The 20,232-nt window shown below is 31.5% G+C and overlaps 1 protein-coding gene across 11 annotated transcripts in view; it reads left to right on the top strand.

The window, feature by feature from the left end:
* Nucleotides 1-20,232, top strand: part of LOC145943055 (uncharacterized) — a 300,469-nt gene that overhangs the window by 17,170 nt on the left and 263,067 nt on the right. For all 11 annotated transcript variants that reach the window (XR_014426468.1, XM_083050296.1, XM_083050295.1 and 8 more), the window contains one exon: nt 259-385. Coding sequence is in view for 10 of the 11 variants with exons in the window: in XM_083050296.1 (XP_082906422.1) it covers nt 260-385 (126 nt within the window). In the remaining variant the exon portion in view is untranslated. The remainder of the gene's footprint in view (nt 1-258; nt 386-20,232) is intronic.

Here is a 20,232-nt window from a genome sequence, read left to right on the forward strand (position 1 = left end):
TTGAAATTATATTTATTTCTTTTCTAGATATTTCTCTGATGTAATAAAGAATAATGGTGAATTTGCATTGGATTTTGAAATTAAAGAAAAGCTACATATATACTGAATTATGAATGATAAAGTTTCGCAGGAATAAATGTAGAGAATAATGCTAGATTTCTAATAGCGTTTAATTATTTGATAGATAGGAAATATTTCATTCAAAAAATTTTGAATTACTGAAATTAATTACTAAAATGTGAATTTATTTGTTAACAGAATGGCGTCCAGAAAAACAAGGCAAAATCACTCGATACAACATCTACTCGAGTTACCTTCGAACCCACCGTCCATGCCGACCCTCCGCCAAGTCCCGGTGACCGTGTTGCATCCTTCTCCGAAAAAGGTAGGACATGAATAATTCACAGATAATCCGCAACGACTATCGTAAGAACCGTACAATCTCAATTAAATCGCGTAAACTTTGCGCGTGTAATTTGCACGTAGCCTGACGATAATTTCGACGATTTGTCGAAACAATATCGGTCCTAAAATTGTACGAATAATCGACTTTAATAATAGAACGTTGAAGAAAAAGATTGTCCTATTTTTTAAGAACGATATAATTATTATCTTGAGCAGAGAATAATCTTTAAAGCGTGTCAGCTTGTCAGCCACATATATATCGAGTTGAGAAATATCAAATCCTTTAAAAGATTTCTTCTTGCAATAGTAAAATATTTTTCATATATAATCGCAAAATTAATCTGTTTTATATAATTTTCTTTAATTTTTAATATTGCGAAACTTAGAATGCGTAAAACAAAAAAGTAAATGTTTTTAAATTATTTACTAATTATATCTGGATCCTCTAAGAATGTTGATAAAGTTAAAATCGCGTATAATAGATAAGAAAACAAAAAAGTATTGTAACTTACTCGGATTTTTAAAATCATTCTTCATGAATAAGATATTCTTATCCTTAAGTTTATTGCATCTGATAAATTTAATAAAGAAAAATTATAAGATTACCGCGAATTTGCCGCAATATGAAAGGGTAAGATCTATGAGGAACGTAAAACGAAACGATTGTAACGACATAAAGCGCTGACGTTTCACATTGTCACGCAGTAGCTGTTTTTATCGATCATTTCGTACGTGGGACATTGTTATTGCTCATATAAATGTCGACGCAAGCTTGAATCCGTGGTGCACAACGAAAGAGATAATTTTCAGATTTATCACTATCATATTGACGATCCTGTATTCTTGTTAATAATGCCTTTGATCTTATATGATTTATTGAGTGGAGACTAAAATCGGTTATAGAAGAAATATGTAAATAAAGTCATTGCGCAATCTGTATATAATGTAATATTTCCAAATTATTGATTTTAAATATTTTTAATGAGATCTCATAATTAATGATCTAAATTAAGAAAACATTGTTCATATATGTTGACGACAAATTTATATTTATATATTATTTTGCAAGAGGAGAAAGCATAGATTATTTAAAGGAAATTTCAAAGTTTTGTAATAGATGTATATAATTGTGTGTGTGTAAACATACAGAAAGATATTTTTATAGTTTCTTTTTCTAGTTATTTCTATTATCGATATTTAATTAGTTATGATTATGATTCTGAAACGTAAATAATTATATTCGCAGATATTTTACAAGCTGTATATTCTTGACTCAACAGATCATATAATTAATATATTTGTACATGAAAATTTTTATTGCATTTTTAATTGCATTATACACTGAATATTGAAATGTTATATAATTATTGTCTTATCAAGGTTTCTATATATTACTATCAGATGATGATACGTTATGATATATACTTTCAAGTTTATTTTAATGACTCGTTTCTAATAATTAAGAAACACTTGTTTGTGTTAAATTGCTAAAAAGGTTTTTATATTACTTTTACAATAAGGGGGGAATATTATATTGTTATTTGTTATCTCGAGTGATTATCTTATCAGTTTGCTATTGCATTATCAGCCGATAAACGAGATATCTTCGCTTATGCTATGTTAAGCTGAGGGGTGGCTAAGGGTATTTCTCGACGTCGTTTCAATCGATTTAGGGGTAGTTGCCGAGGAAGTAGAGCTCTTCTTTGACTCCATAAGGAATGGTTATTTCTTTTTTATCCAAAAATAGAAAATATATAATTTTAGTAGAAGCTTTTCAAACCTTGTATAATTATTTCAAATTAAACATATTAATATTTTATCAATACAAATTAAAAAAAAACAAATAATCGATATTCGAAGTATTTTCTTTGAATATTAGAAATTATTATCACACTCTAAGCTTAACGTTATAAACAATTTGCTTGTAAATAAGCGAAAATTCTTATCTCTTTTCTTTAATTATATATTATATACATATATATATATATATATATATATATATATATGTATGTATTTTTATCGTATATATATTTATAGCTCTCATAATTGAAAAAGCAATGTGACATATGAAAAAGAACGGTGCGCAGAATATATATTGAATATAATTGCGAAAGGTATTTCGTAAAAGAGTGGAGATGGGCGCTTTACGGGCATATAATTCGCTATTGAAATCTTGTGAATGGAACTACAGCAGAAGCGTCTTGAACATACGCAAGGTGGTAGGCGGGGGACTGAATTTATGATAATTGCATAAATCAGAGCTTTCCTCCACAATAATCATAATCTATTGGGATAGTTGCGCGAAGTTAGCTATTTAGCCGTCGGCAAGGATCAGGAGAAGGAGTTCGAGGGGTTGTTCTGCACGGTTCTGAATAAGATAAAGTCTTTGCTGAGATTGAAGCTAGGAGGGAGATCGTACTCATTCTTGCTATGAATTATCGTAAATGCATTGCTATAATTGTTTAATGAAAATTAATATTTTTACAGCGAGTATAGATTATAATTTAAAAATCGAAACTAATTTGAAATAACTAATTCGATATCAAAATTTAAGACATAATCGTAAAAATATATAAGGAAATTTTTTTGTATATGTACAAGAAAGAAAAAATAGATTTTTAAATAGATTAATAAATAAATTTTTAAAAATCAATAAAAGAAGCCCCAGTAGCGATGAAGTTAACAGCTAGTAGAGCAGAGGGTGCCACCAGCAATCCTCTGAAGAGAAATCTCTTACTATATTTAAGTGAACAATAATAAAAATAGTAAATATAATAATATAGTAAAATGTCTATAATATATATTAGTGAAAATATTATAACATAATTTTTCATTATTGCAAAATAAATTGAATTTATAAGTTCAATTTTTTAAGAAATAGAAAATAAAATTGTTTTTTTAAAATAGTGTGAAGAATTTTAAATAGGAATTATTAGTAAGATTAGATAAGAGATTAGATTATACAGCGTGTGAGATTTGTACTTTATTAAGATTGCAATTCTATAAATCTTTAAAATCTTAAAAACATTTAGTTTACTATTTAGATATAATAATAAAAAAATTATGTAATAATTTATATATATATATATATATATATATATATATATGATATTTTATATGTGTTGTGTGTGTGTGTGTGTTTGAGACAAGATTTGATCGATAATCAGTGAAAATACTCATAGTTTGCATCTCCGTCTTTTTTTCACTGAATGTAATAGGAAAATTTCATTAAAAAATCAATCAACCATTAATTAATTTACACATACATATATATTATATATATGGTGCACATTCTCCTAAACTAAATCAGTGAAAATGTCACTAATTAAAGTGACAAGATTTGATCGAGAATCAGTGAAAATACTCACAGTTTGCACTTCCGTCTTATTTTTACTGAATATAATAGCAAAATTTTATTAAAAAATTAATCAAATATTAATTAATTTACATATATATATTATATATATGGTGCACATTCTCCTAAACTAAATCAGTGAAAATGTCACTAATTAAAGCGACAAGATTTGATCGAGAATCAGTGAAAATACTCACAGTTTGCACCGCCGTCTTATTTTTCACTGAATGTAATAGCAAAATTTTATTGAAAAATTAATCAATCATTAATTAATTTACATATATATTATATACATGATACATATTCTCCTAAACTAAATCAGTGAAAATGTCACTAATTAAAATGACAAGATTTGATCGATAATCAGTGAAAGTACTCACAGTTTGCACCTCCGTCTTATTTTTCACTGAATGTAATAGTAAAATTTTATTGAAAAATTATTTAACCATTAATTAATTTACATATATTTATTATATACATGGTGTACATTTTCTTGAACCAAATCAGTGAAAATGTCACTAATTAGAATGACAAGATTTGATCGAGAATCAGTGAAAATACTCACAGTTTGCACTTCCGTCTTATTTTTACTGAATATAATAGCAAAATTTTATTAAAAAATTAATCAAATATTAATTAATTTACATATATATATTATATATATGGTGCACATTCTCCTAAACTAAATCAGTGAAAATGTCACTAATTAAAGCGACAAGATTTGATCGAGAATCAGTGAAAATACTCACAGTTTGCACCGCCGTCTTATTTTTCACTGAATGTAATAGCAAAATTTTATTGAAAAATTAATCAATCATTAATTAATTTACATATATATTATATACATGATACATATTCTCCTAAACTAAATCAGTGAAAATGTCACTAATTAAAATGACAAGATTTGATCGATAATCAGTGAAAGTACTCACAGTTTGCACCTCCGTCTTATTTTTCACTGAATGTAATAGTAAAATTTTATTGAAAAATTATTTAACCATTAATTAATTTACATATATTTATTATATACATGGTGTACATTTTCTTGAACCAAATCAGTGAAAATGTCACTAATTAGAATGACAAGATTTGATCGAGAATCAGTGAAAATACTCACAGTTTGCACTTCCGTCTTATTTTTACTGAATATAATAGCAAAATTTTATTAAAAAATTAATCAAATATTAATTAATTTACATATATATATTATATATATGGTGCACATTCTCCTAAACTAAATCAGTGAAAATGTCACTAATTAAAGCGACAAGATTTGATCGAGAATCAGTGAAAATACTCACAGTTTGCACCGCCGTCTTATTTTTCACTGAATGTAATAGCAAAATTTTATTGAAAAATTAATCAATCATTAATTAATTTACATATATATTATATACATGATACATATTCTCCTAAACTAAATCAGTGAAAATGTCACTAATTAAAATGACAAGATTTGATCGATAATCAGTGAAAGTACTCACAGTTTGCACCTCCGTCTTATTTTTCACTGAATGTAATAGTAAAATTTTATTGAAAAATTATTTAACCATTAATTAATTTACATATATTTATTATATACATGGTGTACATTTTCTTAAACCAAATCAGTGAAAATGTCACTAATTAGAATGACAAGATTTGATCGATAGTCAGTGAAAATACTCACAGTTTGCACCTCCGTCTTATTTTTCACTGAATGTAATAGCAAAATTTTATTGAAAAATTAATCAATCATTAATTAATTTACATACATTTATAATATATATGGTGCACTTTCTTTTAAACCAAATAAGTGAAAATGTCACTAATTAAAGCGACAAGATTTGATCGAGAATCAGTGAAAATACTCACAGTTTGCACTTCCGTCTTATTTTTACTGAATATAACAGCAAAATTTTATTAAAAAATTAATCAAATATTAATTAATTTACGTATATATATTATATATATGGTGCACATTCTCCTAAACTAAATCAGTGAAAATGTCACTAATTAAAGCGACAAGATTTGATCGAGAATCAGTGAAAATACTCACAGTTTGCACCGCCGTCTTATTTTTCACTGAATGTAATAGCAAAATTTTATTGAAAAATTATTTAACCATTAATTAATTTACATATATTTATTATATACATGGTGTACATTTTCTTGAACCAAATCAGTGAAAATGTCACTAATTAGAATGACAAGATTTGATCGAGAATCAGTGAAAATACTCACAGTTTGCACTTCCGTCTTATTTTTACTGAATATAATAGCAAAATTTTATTAAAAAATTAATCAAATATTAATTAATTTACGTATATATATTATATATATGGTGCACATTCTCCTAAACTAAATCAGTGAAAATGTCACTAATTAAAGCGACAAGATTTGATCGAGAATCAGTGAAAATACTCACAGTTTGCACCGCCGTCTTATTTTTCACTGAATGTAATAGCAAAATTTTATTGAAAAATTATTTAACCATTAATTAATTTACATATATTTATTATATACATGGTGTACATTTTCTTGAACCAAATCAGTGAAAATGTCACTAATTAGAATGACAAGATTTGATCGATAGTCAGTGAAAATACTCACAGTTTGCACCTCCGTCTTATTTTTCACTGAATGTAATAGCAAAATTTTATTGAAAAATTAATCAATCATTAATTAATTTACATACATTTATAATATATATGGTGCACTTTCTTTTAAACCAAATAAGTGAAAATGTCACTAATTAAAGCGACAAGATTTGATCGAGAATCAGTGAAAATACTCACAGTTTGCACTTCCGTCTTATTTTTACTGAATATAACAGCAAAATTTTATTAAAAAATTAATCAAATATTAATTAATTTACGTATATATATTATATATATGGTGCACATTCTCCTAAACTAAATCAGTGAAAATGTCACTAATTAAAGCGACAAGATTTGATCGAGAATCAGTGAAAATACTCACAGTTTGCACCGCCGTCTTATTTTTCACTGAATGTAATAGCAAAATTTTATTGAAAAATTATTTAACCATTAATTAATTTACATATATTTATTATATACATGGTGTACATTTTCTTGAACCAAATCAGTGAAAATGTCACTAATTAGAATGACAAGATTTGATCGATAGTCAGTGAAAATACTCACAGTTTGCACCTCCGTCTTATTTTTCACTGAATGTAATAGCAAAATTTTATTGAAAAATTAATCAATCATTAATTAATTTACATACATTTATAATATATATGGTGCACTTTCTTTTAAACCAAATAAGTGAAAATGTCACTAATTAAAGCGACAAGATTTGATCGAGAATCAGTGAAAATACTCACAGTTTGCACTTCCGTCTTATTTTTACTGAATATAACAGCAAAATTTTATTAAAAAATTAATCAAATATTAATTAATTTACGTATATATATTATATATATGGTGCACATTCTCCTAAACTAAATCAGTGAAAATGTCACTAATTAAAGCGACAAGATTTGATCGAGAATCAGTGAAAATACTCACAGTTTGCACCGCCGTCTTATTTTTCACTGAATGTAATAGCAAAATTTTATTGAAAAATTATTTAACCATTAATTAATTTACATATATTTATTATATACATGGTGTACATTTTCTTGAACCAAATCAGTGAAAATGTCACTAATTAGAATGACAAGATTTGATCGAGAATCAGTGAAAATACTCACAGTTTGCACTTCCGTCTTATTTTTACTGAATATAATAGCAAAATTTTATTAAAAAATTAATCAAATATTAATTAATTTACGTATATATATTATATATATGGTGCACATTCTCCTAAACTAAATCAGTGAAAATGTCACTAATTAAAGCGACAAGATTTGATCGAGAATCAGTGAAAATACTCACAGTTTGCACCGCCGTCTTATTTTTCACTGAATGTAATAGCAAAATTTTATTGAAAAATTATTTAACCATTAATTAATTTACATATATTTATTATATACATGGTGTACATTTTCTTGAACCAAATCAGTGAAAATGTCACTAATTAGAATGACAAGATTTGATCGAGAATCAGTGAAAATACTCACAGTTTGCACTTCCGTCTTATTTTTACTGAATATAATAGCAAAATTTTATTAAAAAATTAATCAAATATTAATTAATTTACATATATATATTATATATATGGTGCACATTCTCCTAAACTAAATCAGTGAAAATGTCACTAATTAAAGCGACAAGATTTGATCGAGAATCAGTGAAAATACTCACAGTTTGCACCGCCGTCTTATTTTTCACTGAATGTAATAGCAAAATTTTATTGAAAAATTAATCAATCATTAATTAATTTACATATATATTATATACATGATACATATTCTCCTAAACTAAATCAGTGAAAATGTCACTAATTAAAATGACAAGATTTGATCGATAATCAGTGAAAGTACTCACAGTTTGCACCTCCGTCTTATTTTTCACTGAATGTAATAGTAAAATTTTATTGAAAAATTATTTAACCATTAATTAATTTACATATATTTATTATATACATGGTGTACATTTTCTTGAACCAAATCAGTGAAAATGTCACTAATTAGAATGACAAGATTTGATCAATAGTCAGTGAAAATACTCACAGTTTGCACCTCCGTCTTATTTTTCACTGAATGTAATAGCAAAATTTTATTGAAAAATTAATCAATTATTAATTAATTTACATACATTTATAATATATATGGTGCACTTTCTTTTAAACCAAATAAGTGAAAATATCACTAATTAGAATGACAAGATTTGATCGATAATCAGTGAAAATATTCACAGTTTGCATTTCCGTTATAAACTGTGAGTGTTTCCACTGACTTTTAGTAAAATCTTGTCACTTTAATTAGTGATATTTTCACTGATTTAGGAGAATGTATATGAATGTATGCATATGTGTGCGTGCACGCGCGCGTGTTTGTGTGTGTGTGTATATATTGTAGATATTTTACTATATTTACTATTGTTAAAACTCAAACAGTTATTTTGAAGCAATTATCTTTATATTTGATATTATTGGCTTTCGTCAAATGTAAATTTTATTTATTGCAAAAGTACATAATAATGTGCAATATAACTTGCGTTATCGCTAAAAGTTTAATCACATGTTCAGTTTTATAATAGCGTGTCACACGGAAAGTGCAATCAGGGATCATATATTGTTTAGTACTTTCATAAGAACGAGTGTCACCCCAAAGTTATCGAAATTGGCCCTAATGCACCCAACTTTAGTGGCCAGTGACGTTAAAACGCCATCAGCCCGACTTCTTGTCTATGGGAAATCGACAACTGACTGTCATTTTGAAATCACTGGTGATTTCTTTATTAACGGCATGGGTCTTCGCACAGTCGTTGCTGGAATATTAATGTCGAAATCTGCGCCTCAACTTTCATGATCGTTACGGTTACGATTACGATTACGAGCAGTCGTTTCTCTTAAAGGGGAACCCTTATCCTGCGCTATAATATTCTTTCGATGTACGAGATAATCTTTTATATTCTCGATACGATGATAATGGACATTGCAATTAAGAAAGTAATTACTTTAATTAGAAATCGACGATATTTAACAGTTTTTTTTAAACAAGTTAAACTCAAAAGTAACAAATATTTTTTATTTATATAATTAATTGGTAATATCATAATAGAAATTGTTGATTGATTGATTACATTTTCTTCGTCATAGTTCGGAGAAAATATGTAGTTGAAAAATCGACTTACTCTAACTTTATAACAAGGTAAACAAATATCTGTTTGGGCATGTGCTAATCTCACGGTAGGTTGGAAAACGCGGCGTTAAAATACCGGAAAGCCAGCCCCAAATCCGCTTAAAGACACGTATTTATTACTTACGGCCGTCTGCCTCGACCTCTGATTTGCATCTTTTATACACGTGTGATATTACACTAAAAACAATATTCGGTTATATTTCTGGCAAGTGTAGGTCGATAGTAATTGATAATATATGTTTTTTTTATTGACGAAAGATCCATTCTTTCTTTCTCTCTTTTTCTCTCTCTCAAGTTAGACGAAAAAATTAATCTATATTAATCGGAATAATTAGATGTGTATATCTTGATTTAAATTATGTCGAATTTTTGGACATACATTTTTGAGTTTTGTATATTCTATCACCGACTGTCTATCATTCGATCTGTTCTTCTGAAAGCTTGCTTCTTTGTATTTTGCAAGACACTGTTAGCGGCTCTCTCGAGGGAACCTGAAAAGATGAAGCACAGTACCCTTTAACTTTGTCGAGCTGTCACGTTGATCGGGGTTGGAACGAACCCTCCAATTCACTCGGTGGGAGTAGCCACGCGGTTGAGTGAATTTTTATGAATGAATGCGCGAGGATACGCAGAGATCCAAGGCTTTGGAATGTGCACCCTGTTTTCACCCCTGTACCTATATTTACGACAGTGACTCTCAGTTAAAAATTTTATCAGGCGTTTATAACGAAGCAATCGGGCGAGACAATTTTTTAAATTAGTCGCGCTACTTTAAGGGACGAAATTCCGCGTTAAAAATAGAAGCTTCCGGAATATTATTTAAATCACTGATACTATTTATCGATATTCTTTTTTTATTTTCAAAATTCTTCCGCAAAAAATTATTTAACAGAATTTGATTAAAAAACTTTTATTGTATACATATATATATATATTTAAAATGATATTTTACATAGCCATAGAATAGAGTTTTTTACGCATTTCTGATATTTTCTACGGCATGAGAATAATAATTGTGCACCAACATCGTTGTACTCTTTAGCCACAGAGCGACTCTCATTCGCAAAAGGGTCTGAGGTTGAAGGTGTTAGCGGTAGTACAAAAGAAGACTTCACCCTTCATAGCTAGAGGGGAGTTTATAAAAATCGTGTCAATTAGTCCTCGAGAAAAGAAGACAAGCCGGGATACAGTGCTTGACGAGTAAGGGCTTTTAATTCCCGTTATATAAAGATCACTAGCGAACAATTTATTTTTCAAGTACTATAAGATGGCATCTTATAAAAGATTAGATAGAAAGATAAGGTCTTTTCTTTTATATATTTCTTTCTATTCTTAAAAGTACGTTAATTTTTATGGAAAAAATTGATACTTCAACAAAATAATAATTTATATCTCATAATTGAGAAATAATTGTTTATGAATATATAGGATATTTGTCAATCGTACTTCTTTTAACATAAAATCAACTTTTCAGCATAGAATTGGACAATATTTGGAAAAATTTGTTATTTCTAGTCATTTATCGTCTGAATATTTTTTCTATTATTATATTTTTCATAAGAAAATAGACTTTAAATTAATCTAAGAATATGATGAAAAGTTTCAAAGACTTAAAAAATATAATGTACATTTAAAATATTGATAAAAGCGAAAGTTATATTTTTTTATATCTATATTAAATCTGATGTGTGAATTTAACGAACGATTTATTTAATATTAGATAATTGTTTGATGTGATTATGTTCGATACATATCGAACACGTATATTTTAAATGTAAAAATGGAAACGACGTTAATATTAATTATGTTCAATGTTAGTCTAACGTTGTTAATACTGAGCGTATGCGATTATTACCTCCTTTTTGTGCTTTCATTCTCGCTTGATTGCGCAAGGAAGAGAAATGGTTTTACTTCGGGCGGATTTCTCTGTACTTGAATGAAGGTTGTGATTGCGTTCGCTGAAGAAGGGAGAAGCGTCGATCGGCCTAGGTACTGCTCCGGGTGAGGATTAGCCCGTAGGGTATTGTAACGTCGTAAATACACCCCCTTTTTACCCCTCGAGCTTTAAACCCCCTTGCCACTGTGCCTGTTCGCCTCTCTACGATCGGCAAGTTTGCCGGATATTCTCATCGACATTGGTTTTTCATTCAAAATGTGAAATAATTCTTCTCGAGCTAATTCTCTTTTCTTTTCTCTAATCGTATTTTGAATCAATTTGTAATCTGAAAAATTTTATTTAATTTAATTTTAACATTAAAAATAAATTTTATAAATAAAAAACTCACTATATTAAATATTACTTACAACTACTTTAAATTTTACAAATTTTCCTATTATTATATTTCTAGAGTGCTTATTTATTGTATTTTAAAACAATAATTTATATAATAGCATTGGTGTAGATTATTTTAATCAGCAATAAAAAGCAAAATTATAATTGTATCATAACAATAACTATCCACGTTTTTCTCGCGTCTTTCAATCTCCTTGATGGAAGTGTGTTTTTGCTCCATTGTATTTTATACTCAATATTTGAATGATTTCCGCGTGGAAAATGATGGCTCGTTTATCGATCATAAAATTTCCCTTCGCATCTCGTGCCATCACTGTTATCAAACGCGATCACGGATTATAATTCCAACAGCGTACTTACAGGGGAGCCCTGTAGTTTTTCAAAGAGACAGAGAAAAGATTAGGGAAGGCACATTTTGAGAAGGCACTTTAGCCCATGTTGTCGTCTCGATACTTATTCGACACCCCCCCGGTTCTACGTCGCAAACGATATCTCGGAGCAAAATCCCGGTTGCTGCGCGCCGCTTATAGCCAGTAGAAATAGAAAGGGTTCGCGAAGGGCCCCGGAAGGACTGCGGGGTTATAATGAAATATAGCCTCGTTCCGCCTCGTATAAGACTGCATTAAGATTATACGTTGGCGCGCTCCTTGGCGACCGAAGACGGTCGAAATAAACGGGACGGCGCGGCGGTAGGGCCGCGGTGGCTGGTGGCTAAGGGTAAAAGGGGTAAGGGATTCCTCCTACGGTGTTTTAATCAAGCCGGATTTGCTGCGGCAAGCCGTGGCTCCAACTTTCATTTTAGCGAACCCCGCCCTGACAAGCCGTGCACGAACGTTTTCGTCTACTTCCCTTCGTCCTTTCTCTCTCTTTCTCTCGCTCTTTCTATCTGAAGTCCTCTTTCGCGTTCGGCAGCTCGAGATCTATATGTGTGTTTGCCCAGCATTAAAACGCTATCCCCGTTTTACGGGGACGCGTGATCCTGATCCCGTTCGTCTCCTTAAGAAGCTGCGTGATCGGAAAGGGTTGCGTTACGGGGAAACGAAATTACGTGCTTTCGTTGAGAACGCGCTGTTGTTAAAGAGAACTTTATTGCTTTCTTCTATGATGTGATAACATCTTATTGCATCTTATTTAATTTGTTTTTGCCATTTTGTGGGTATATATACGCTTACATTTAAATTATATATTATATTTTTAGACAGACATCTTTTTATAGTGCATTAATTCAATAAAATAAAATAAGAAAAAAGAATTTGCAGTGTGTTTGGCAATAAATATATAAATTTGCGTGAGAGATATAAATTCATTAAATGATTTGCTACACAAAATTGCATCGTAAATGCGTCCCTATATGTATATTGTATAGACTTTGCCGCACGTGTTATGTGCGTACATCATGCGCATCATCGTAGTAACGGATGGGTTAGCAAGTATGCCACGGGATTCGCAATAGTACATTATCGGAAAACGGTAGGATATCCTCTATTTCTGTCCCTTTCTCGCATAATGCTTTTGCATCGCAACCGTTTCTAGTTCGCCTAGCGGAATTGTTTGCCGATCTTATCTCTCCCGCATCTCTCAGTCACTTTCAACTAACTCTCTTTCTCTCTGACACAGAGAGGTTTCGTTTATCTAAGCAATCGATGCAATTACGTGTGCTTTCTCAATCGTTTCTATCACCGAGCTATTTGTTTTAATGACTGTCAAATACTGATGAGTTTATTCAATCTGCACACACGAATTTTTAAATAATGTTAATTGATATTGTGCGAATCTATTGAGTGGTATAAAGATAAAACTAGAATTTCGATATATATTACAGTGTATTTTTCTTGATATTTTTATTACAATTATTTAACACATATAATGCAATTATAAATTTTTTATAGAACCATAAAAAAGTACTGTATGATAAGAAGACAAAACTTTATATGGGCTGTCAATAGTCCATTTTTCGTTAATTAGATACACAATTTTATATTATATAATTTTATATTTTTGAGAATGAGGGAAATAATTTTTACCATTGCTCTCTCTCTCTCTCTCTCTGCGCGCTCAATGTTTTATATGAATTTGTGATCTCGCGCAAAAATTATATATCACTATGTATTAAATTAAAAAAAAATATATAAAAATAGATTTTAAAAAATTATGATTTAGAGGTAAATTAAAAGGATCTTTTGACAAAATTTTCCGAATCTATATTATGTTTTTTTTTAAAAGAAATTGTATTTCATTATTTTAATTTGATCAATCGAATTAGAGTTGTATCGCATTTCTTTATGTTTTTTCTTGCGTAAGATACAGTAACACTAGAGTCGCTTGTGTTAGAACTGGCATTCCGTAGGATCAAACTTTTCATTCCAGATTGCGAAGCTTATATTCCGTATGTTTATCACTTCTGCTTACAACTCGTATTGGAAGTACACAAGACTTAGCTTACGTTTCCAATACAGATTACTGCGCCCATCCTTTCTCGGAGATAAGAGTGTCCTCTTCGTTTAGCTCGAGGCTGATGCTAAGCCTCGGGGATCTGCCGAGACTTTATATTTTGACGCTTATTCCAATCTGCTACCCCTGTATATTTGTCTTTTGTAGTGTAACCGATACTTTCAGTTGAATTTCGTGCTATTATTTATAAATTTTAGTATTACTCATGTTGCTTTCTCCACTGACGATAACTTTTTTAATTATCATTTTTATTACGATAAGCTAAACTGATATTGCCTGTGAATACTGATTATGTCAACAATTACATATGCAACTATTATATATTAAAATATTGATTTTTGGCTCTCATAGATTGTTTAATAAATTTAAAGAAATCTTGTTTTTCTTACATATCTGCTAAATCGTATTCTTTGGACAAAGTTTCATGCTGCTGAGATTTAGTCTCGCTTTTAGAGATTGAAAGGCTAATCCGAGACTTATCATTCTTTAACTTTCCCGACAAAGATATATCGTGTAGGTGGAATTCGTTTCATCTTGACATGCGAGCTGGACGCTCGGAAAGGAAGGTAGGAAGGAACATACGGCAAACAATATGGCATCTGCCGCGAGAAAGCCTCGAGCGTTCCGGACCGGTCAGTATGCAATATGCTAAGGTTCTGCCAGGCTTCTACCCCCTTGTCCGACGCCCTCCCACATCCCTTCGTCTCACTCCCTCTCAGTCTCTCTTTCTCTCCATCCTTCCTTCTGGTCCTCTATAACCTCCGAATCCTTGGGTTTGGGAATTTAATTACAGTATAGTGCCTACATTGTAGCCCCAGCCGGCCCGGAAATAAACTCCCCATTGTCGCGGCACAAAGCTTCTATTTGTCACGAGACCTGGGCGTTCGACACCCTTGCGAGAGACGCACCTCTCCCGCCACCTGCTCTTCGATATCGACCTTTGTACCAAGGCTTTGACTTACGTCGTTTTGGCCGAACGAGATCGACTTCGTCGGCCATTCGAATACTAATCTGATTATAAGCGCTTTTCCGCTGATATACGTTTGTCGCAATTTTCAAATAACTCTTTCGAAAATATCTTTATTATCTTCGTACTATATTGAATACTTTTTTCATTTATTTTTCACCGTCGAATATTACGATGAGAAAAATAAGTTTATAATAACCATTAATTTTGTAACAATATTATCTTTTGTCGATTTGTTAATATATTGTGACGCAAATATATTATCGCGATCTTTGGTATCTCTCTTGTCGTATTGGATAATTAATTAGAAACAACAATTTTGCTTTACTGTTAGGTTTTCGAACTTATACTTATAATAGCGTTTGTTCTCGTGATTTTTCTTCTATTTTTACTCGAAACCCTGTTAACTATAAGTATACGTTTCCTCGAACGCGTAAGCTAGAACCCGTCCAAGCGCGCTCCATTCACCGTCTTACATTATAGAGAAGATTATCCGAGTAACCACAGCCTACCTTCTCTAACAATCTCCCTATTCCGCTTCTTCGCGAACTTCCATGTAATAAGTAACAACGCCATTTAATTATAAATGTTCGCATCCCTGGAACGAACTTACCTGGCTCCCACCTCAGTTTAATCTTGATCATGATGAGAGGCATTCGTACCCGAGGAACTTAAACATCTTACATGATCGAAAGAATTATCATATCATAATTCGAATACCTTTCCATATGCGCGCATAATTAATTGAGAAATATTATAAAATTAATATCATATTTATGTATGTTTGATACATACGATATAAAAATTATCAAGCAAGAGAAAAAGAGAGAGAATTTCTATTATAATTATGTTTATCTAAAATTTATGAAAAAAACTTTGCGAACCTAAAATATGTAGAATTATATATATAGAATTTCCCATATAAAGAAAAAAAGAAATCGATTCCACATTCTTTAAAGAATCTATCTCGAAAATATTTTTTTGTCTGGCAGAGTTTCTTTGTATAAAAATAATTTTAAATGTTCTATCCTTTTAAACTTTTATTTTGATAATACGAGTGTTACGAATTGTTCAACTAATTTATAAGATATAGGGAAAGCGCGGAGCCCCCATAATTAATAATGGTGATTATTAAAGCAATTTAATAATTTGAATGATTCGCACGTCGAGCTTCACGCTGCCATGACGTTTTTTGAGACATGACAACTGAGCCTTTTATTGTACCGTGGCATTTTCGCACGCGATATTGCCAAATAAGCAAGAAATAATTTTGTCGCGAAGAGACGAACCGCTATCACTTGATGTCGGATATAGATAGAACTTAGCGCGAACGCGAACTAATGAGATTTTCTCGTCGATACATTCGACGGTGTTCTTGTTGCTGTTGTCAGAGAGGCTGTAGCGATGCAACAAAATGACACCAGATGCGTTCAGCAACAATTTCACCGTCGATTCCTCGACCGAAATTGCCGTCATCGTCGGCTCATAAATATAACGAGCCATGGTAGCGTTTCTCTATTCGCCGAAGGCTCTCCTGCATCGGACCGTAAAGCCTCCATAATTATTCACTCGTCGTTAAATCGGCCGCCTACGCGGCAGTTACGGCTTCCCGTCGGCCGTATATACTACTATACCGTGCATACTACGCGTTTCCACAATGCATACGTGTGTTATGATGTATTAACGTTTGTTCCGGGGATATCATAAGCCTTGTGAAGCGACATTCTCAAATTACGTTTTCGCAAGCATAAAATATTTACCTATTGATTATACACTGCATTAAGTTTAATTGTTTGTCGCATATAATCGTAAAATTTAATTAAAAAAGGATTGTAAGTAACCCATATTTATAAGCTTTGGAGAAAACTAGTAGTGTGAAAAAATGTAAAAAATATTTTCTCTCTTTTTCCTCTTTCTTTCTAAACTTGTTTTCCATAACTAAAAATATTAAGATACAGAGAAAAATAATTTCGCTGATTTCTATTTTTAGAAATTACAGCTTTTCTTATAAAAATTTTATTTAGTTTATTAATTATTTTATTATCTTATGAATATGTTTGACATGATATGTATGATATAGATAGATGATTATTTTTGATTATATTAAAATTTAAATTAAATCCATTGACGGATAAATTAAAGATTAAGATTTTATAAAAGAATTGGCTATTGAGATTATAAGCAATTAAAACATTGCATTTACCCGAACCTTTTAATTAGCCAGCGACATTATCTTCTCGATTTCCGGTATGCATGAGCTTGTATTCCAATCTCCTTTGGCAGATCGTTAGAAACGAAAAGACAGGGGGTGGGATGAAAGAATAAAAAAAAAAAAAGAAGCGATTGAGGGGCGCAAAAGTTTTCGATGAAATCGCGAGTACCCTCGAAACTTGCCGTTCGAAACGGTCGAGCTGGCGGATGCACGAGATTCGACGGAAAGCGAAAACCGTTTCGTTATAGGTGGATGGTGTCGGCTCTTCTGGGATGCGGATGAGGAGGGAGAAGGGGGAGGGAGGGGTGGATCGGGAGGCGCGGCGAACGGGCCTTAATTGCCCGCGAGTTAATTAAACTGTAATTCAATCGCGCGAATTCGCCGATGTTTTATCGCGGCGCGACGCGCCGTTAAGTTCGCGCGCTCGGCGATACGCTCGTTACGGAAAGTATATGAGACCGATGCGTTTTGCGTACACTGAGAGCGGAGACGATGGTAATTTACATCGGGTGTGAATTAAGTCTGAGTGCCGTACATTAATGGAAACTCAAATTAATTAGAATTTAACGTAACACTTCAAAGTAGGAATGATATTTTCTCAAGTATATTGAAACTTTTCTTCTCGACGCGTTTCACTCTATGACATGTAGATCGAAAATATTAAATTCATTGAATAAGTAATACTAATTTTTTACAGAAAGCGATTCTGGTCCATTAGTTTATATTAATGATAGTTTTAAATAAAACACAAAACTTTTGTCTACTTTAATCTTAGATCTCTCTGAAAGGATTAGTAAAGATATTTTTTTTTAAATAAATGATTAAATAAAAAACATATAATCCGCACTTAATATTCTAATTATGCAATATTTTGATCTTTGAGCTTTTTTTTGCGTATTTATTAGGATTGATTTGAAATCAGCTTTTGACAGAACTCATCCGCGAATAAATCCGAAGTCGCGCGCGAATTTAGGCAGATTACGCCAGTGGATTTCTTAGACCAGTGGCGAAGTGAGGGCAGCGAGGGCTGCTTATTGTAATTATCCCTTCGAAGTACGTACAACCTACCCTTGGCCAAGGCCCCCTTTCGCACACGCTCCCGGGCTCGATTGTTCTTGCTCGTATGGCAACGTGCGCCACGTCTATGAAATTAAGCGTACCACCCTTCTTGCCGAAAACGCGCCTGTTCCGTCAAGATCTCTCCTCTCCTCTTCGCCCCTCGGTCCGCCTCTCCTTCTCCCGCTCGCATATCCCTTAATTTCTCGAAGATAATTGCCGCCTCGTCTCCGCTAAACCGTCGCGATAATCGAGGCGTCGTGCAGCATCGCACAACGGCGATTGATGACTTCGCTCGCGCGCGAAACGCAAAACGAAATTACATTCTTTCGAAAGTCCTGTCTCATCCTTGGCAATTACCCAGTCAGGGAACCTCCTCTTTTCTCTCCCTCCAAAGTAGTCAGCCTCGTTACTCGATCCGTAATTTGTTACTTATCTCGAACGAAACTTTCGATCGTCCACGTCTCCTGGGATATGTAGACAAAGTTTTGTCGTTCTGAGCGATAAATGAGAAATTTAAAACAAGCTATTCAATCGTATAAGGAAATGTTATATTCAATGTCATTGCATTTCATTGATAATAAATAATTTAAAAAATTATTTTTTTTTATTAATTGTGATTTTTGAAATAATTTTGTTCTCTAACACAATTTAATTAATAATTTATTTGCATTGCTAAAGTAAAATGAAAAAATCTTGAAATATAAGGAATCATTGTGCATACTTTGCGTGAGATGTTATTAAAAATTTCGTGATTATTTCATAGCCATATTCTCAAATATGTTTTGGTACGCACGTAGCGCACGTCACGTTGGAATTTATCAGTAGACTTGCATATGCAACGGAGGATGGAACTTTGGTGAAGCGTACATGTCCGCCCTCTTTTTTTGACCGGATATGTAGATCACGTACATTTTTCGCGAAAATCATGCGCCGAATTCGCGCCACGTACCGGGTCATGCACTTTGTCGGAATGTTTGACTTCGCGTTGGATACATATTTCAATCATCGTAGCCGAAGAAGCAAGGGGACGAGGGGTGGTTGTTTGCTGGTGACCAGAATTTAATATTCATCCAATCAGGGGGCAAACCCACTGCGCGCCCGAGGGTGTCGCTTCTACCTCTTCTCCACTCCCTTCTACCTTTCGTTTCCTTCCGAATCGCATATTTGTTCTTTTAAAAAAGACGGAATAGAAAAATTTGTGATGGATCTGTTCCAGCGCGTATCAACATTTTTAAAAATATTTGAAAAAAAAACATAATTAAAAATTGTTTTTGTATTATAATTTATGTGCCCTCTAATTTTTACAGTTAAGACAAAATTAATAATATATAAAATAATTTTTAACATTTATATATTAATAATATATAGAATAATAATTTTTTTGTGAAGACAGATATTAATTTTTGTCTCTACCTTTCTATATTTCTTTCTTTTATTAAATATTATATTTATAAAACTTATAATAAAAGTATATGATAATATACAATTATTTTTACATATATTCTATATATATACTTTTTATTTTTTTATGCTTGCACAGTCTTACTGTGCTTACAATCATATATTTAGTTTTATATATTGTGATTATATTTAGAATTTTAATCTATTAGAATTTATTAACTTGGGAAAACTGGAAAGATCTTTCGAATTTAATTTTGCAATAACTGTACAAATAAAAGGCGCATGATACATGATGTACCATGATGGTATATTACCATCTTGTTCTGACTGTTTT

This window comes from Prenolepis imparis, unplaced genomic scaffold, assembly GCF_030444845.1.
Source record: "Prenolepis imparis isolate NDT839.2.m4 unplaced genomic scaffold, iyPreImpa1.0 SCAF_11, whole genome shotgun sequence".
NCBI lineage: Eukaryota > Metazoa > Arthropoda > Insecta > Hymenoptera > Formicidae > Prenolepis > Prenolepis imparis.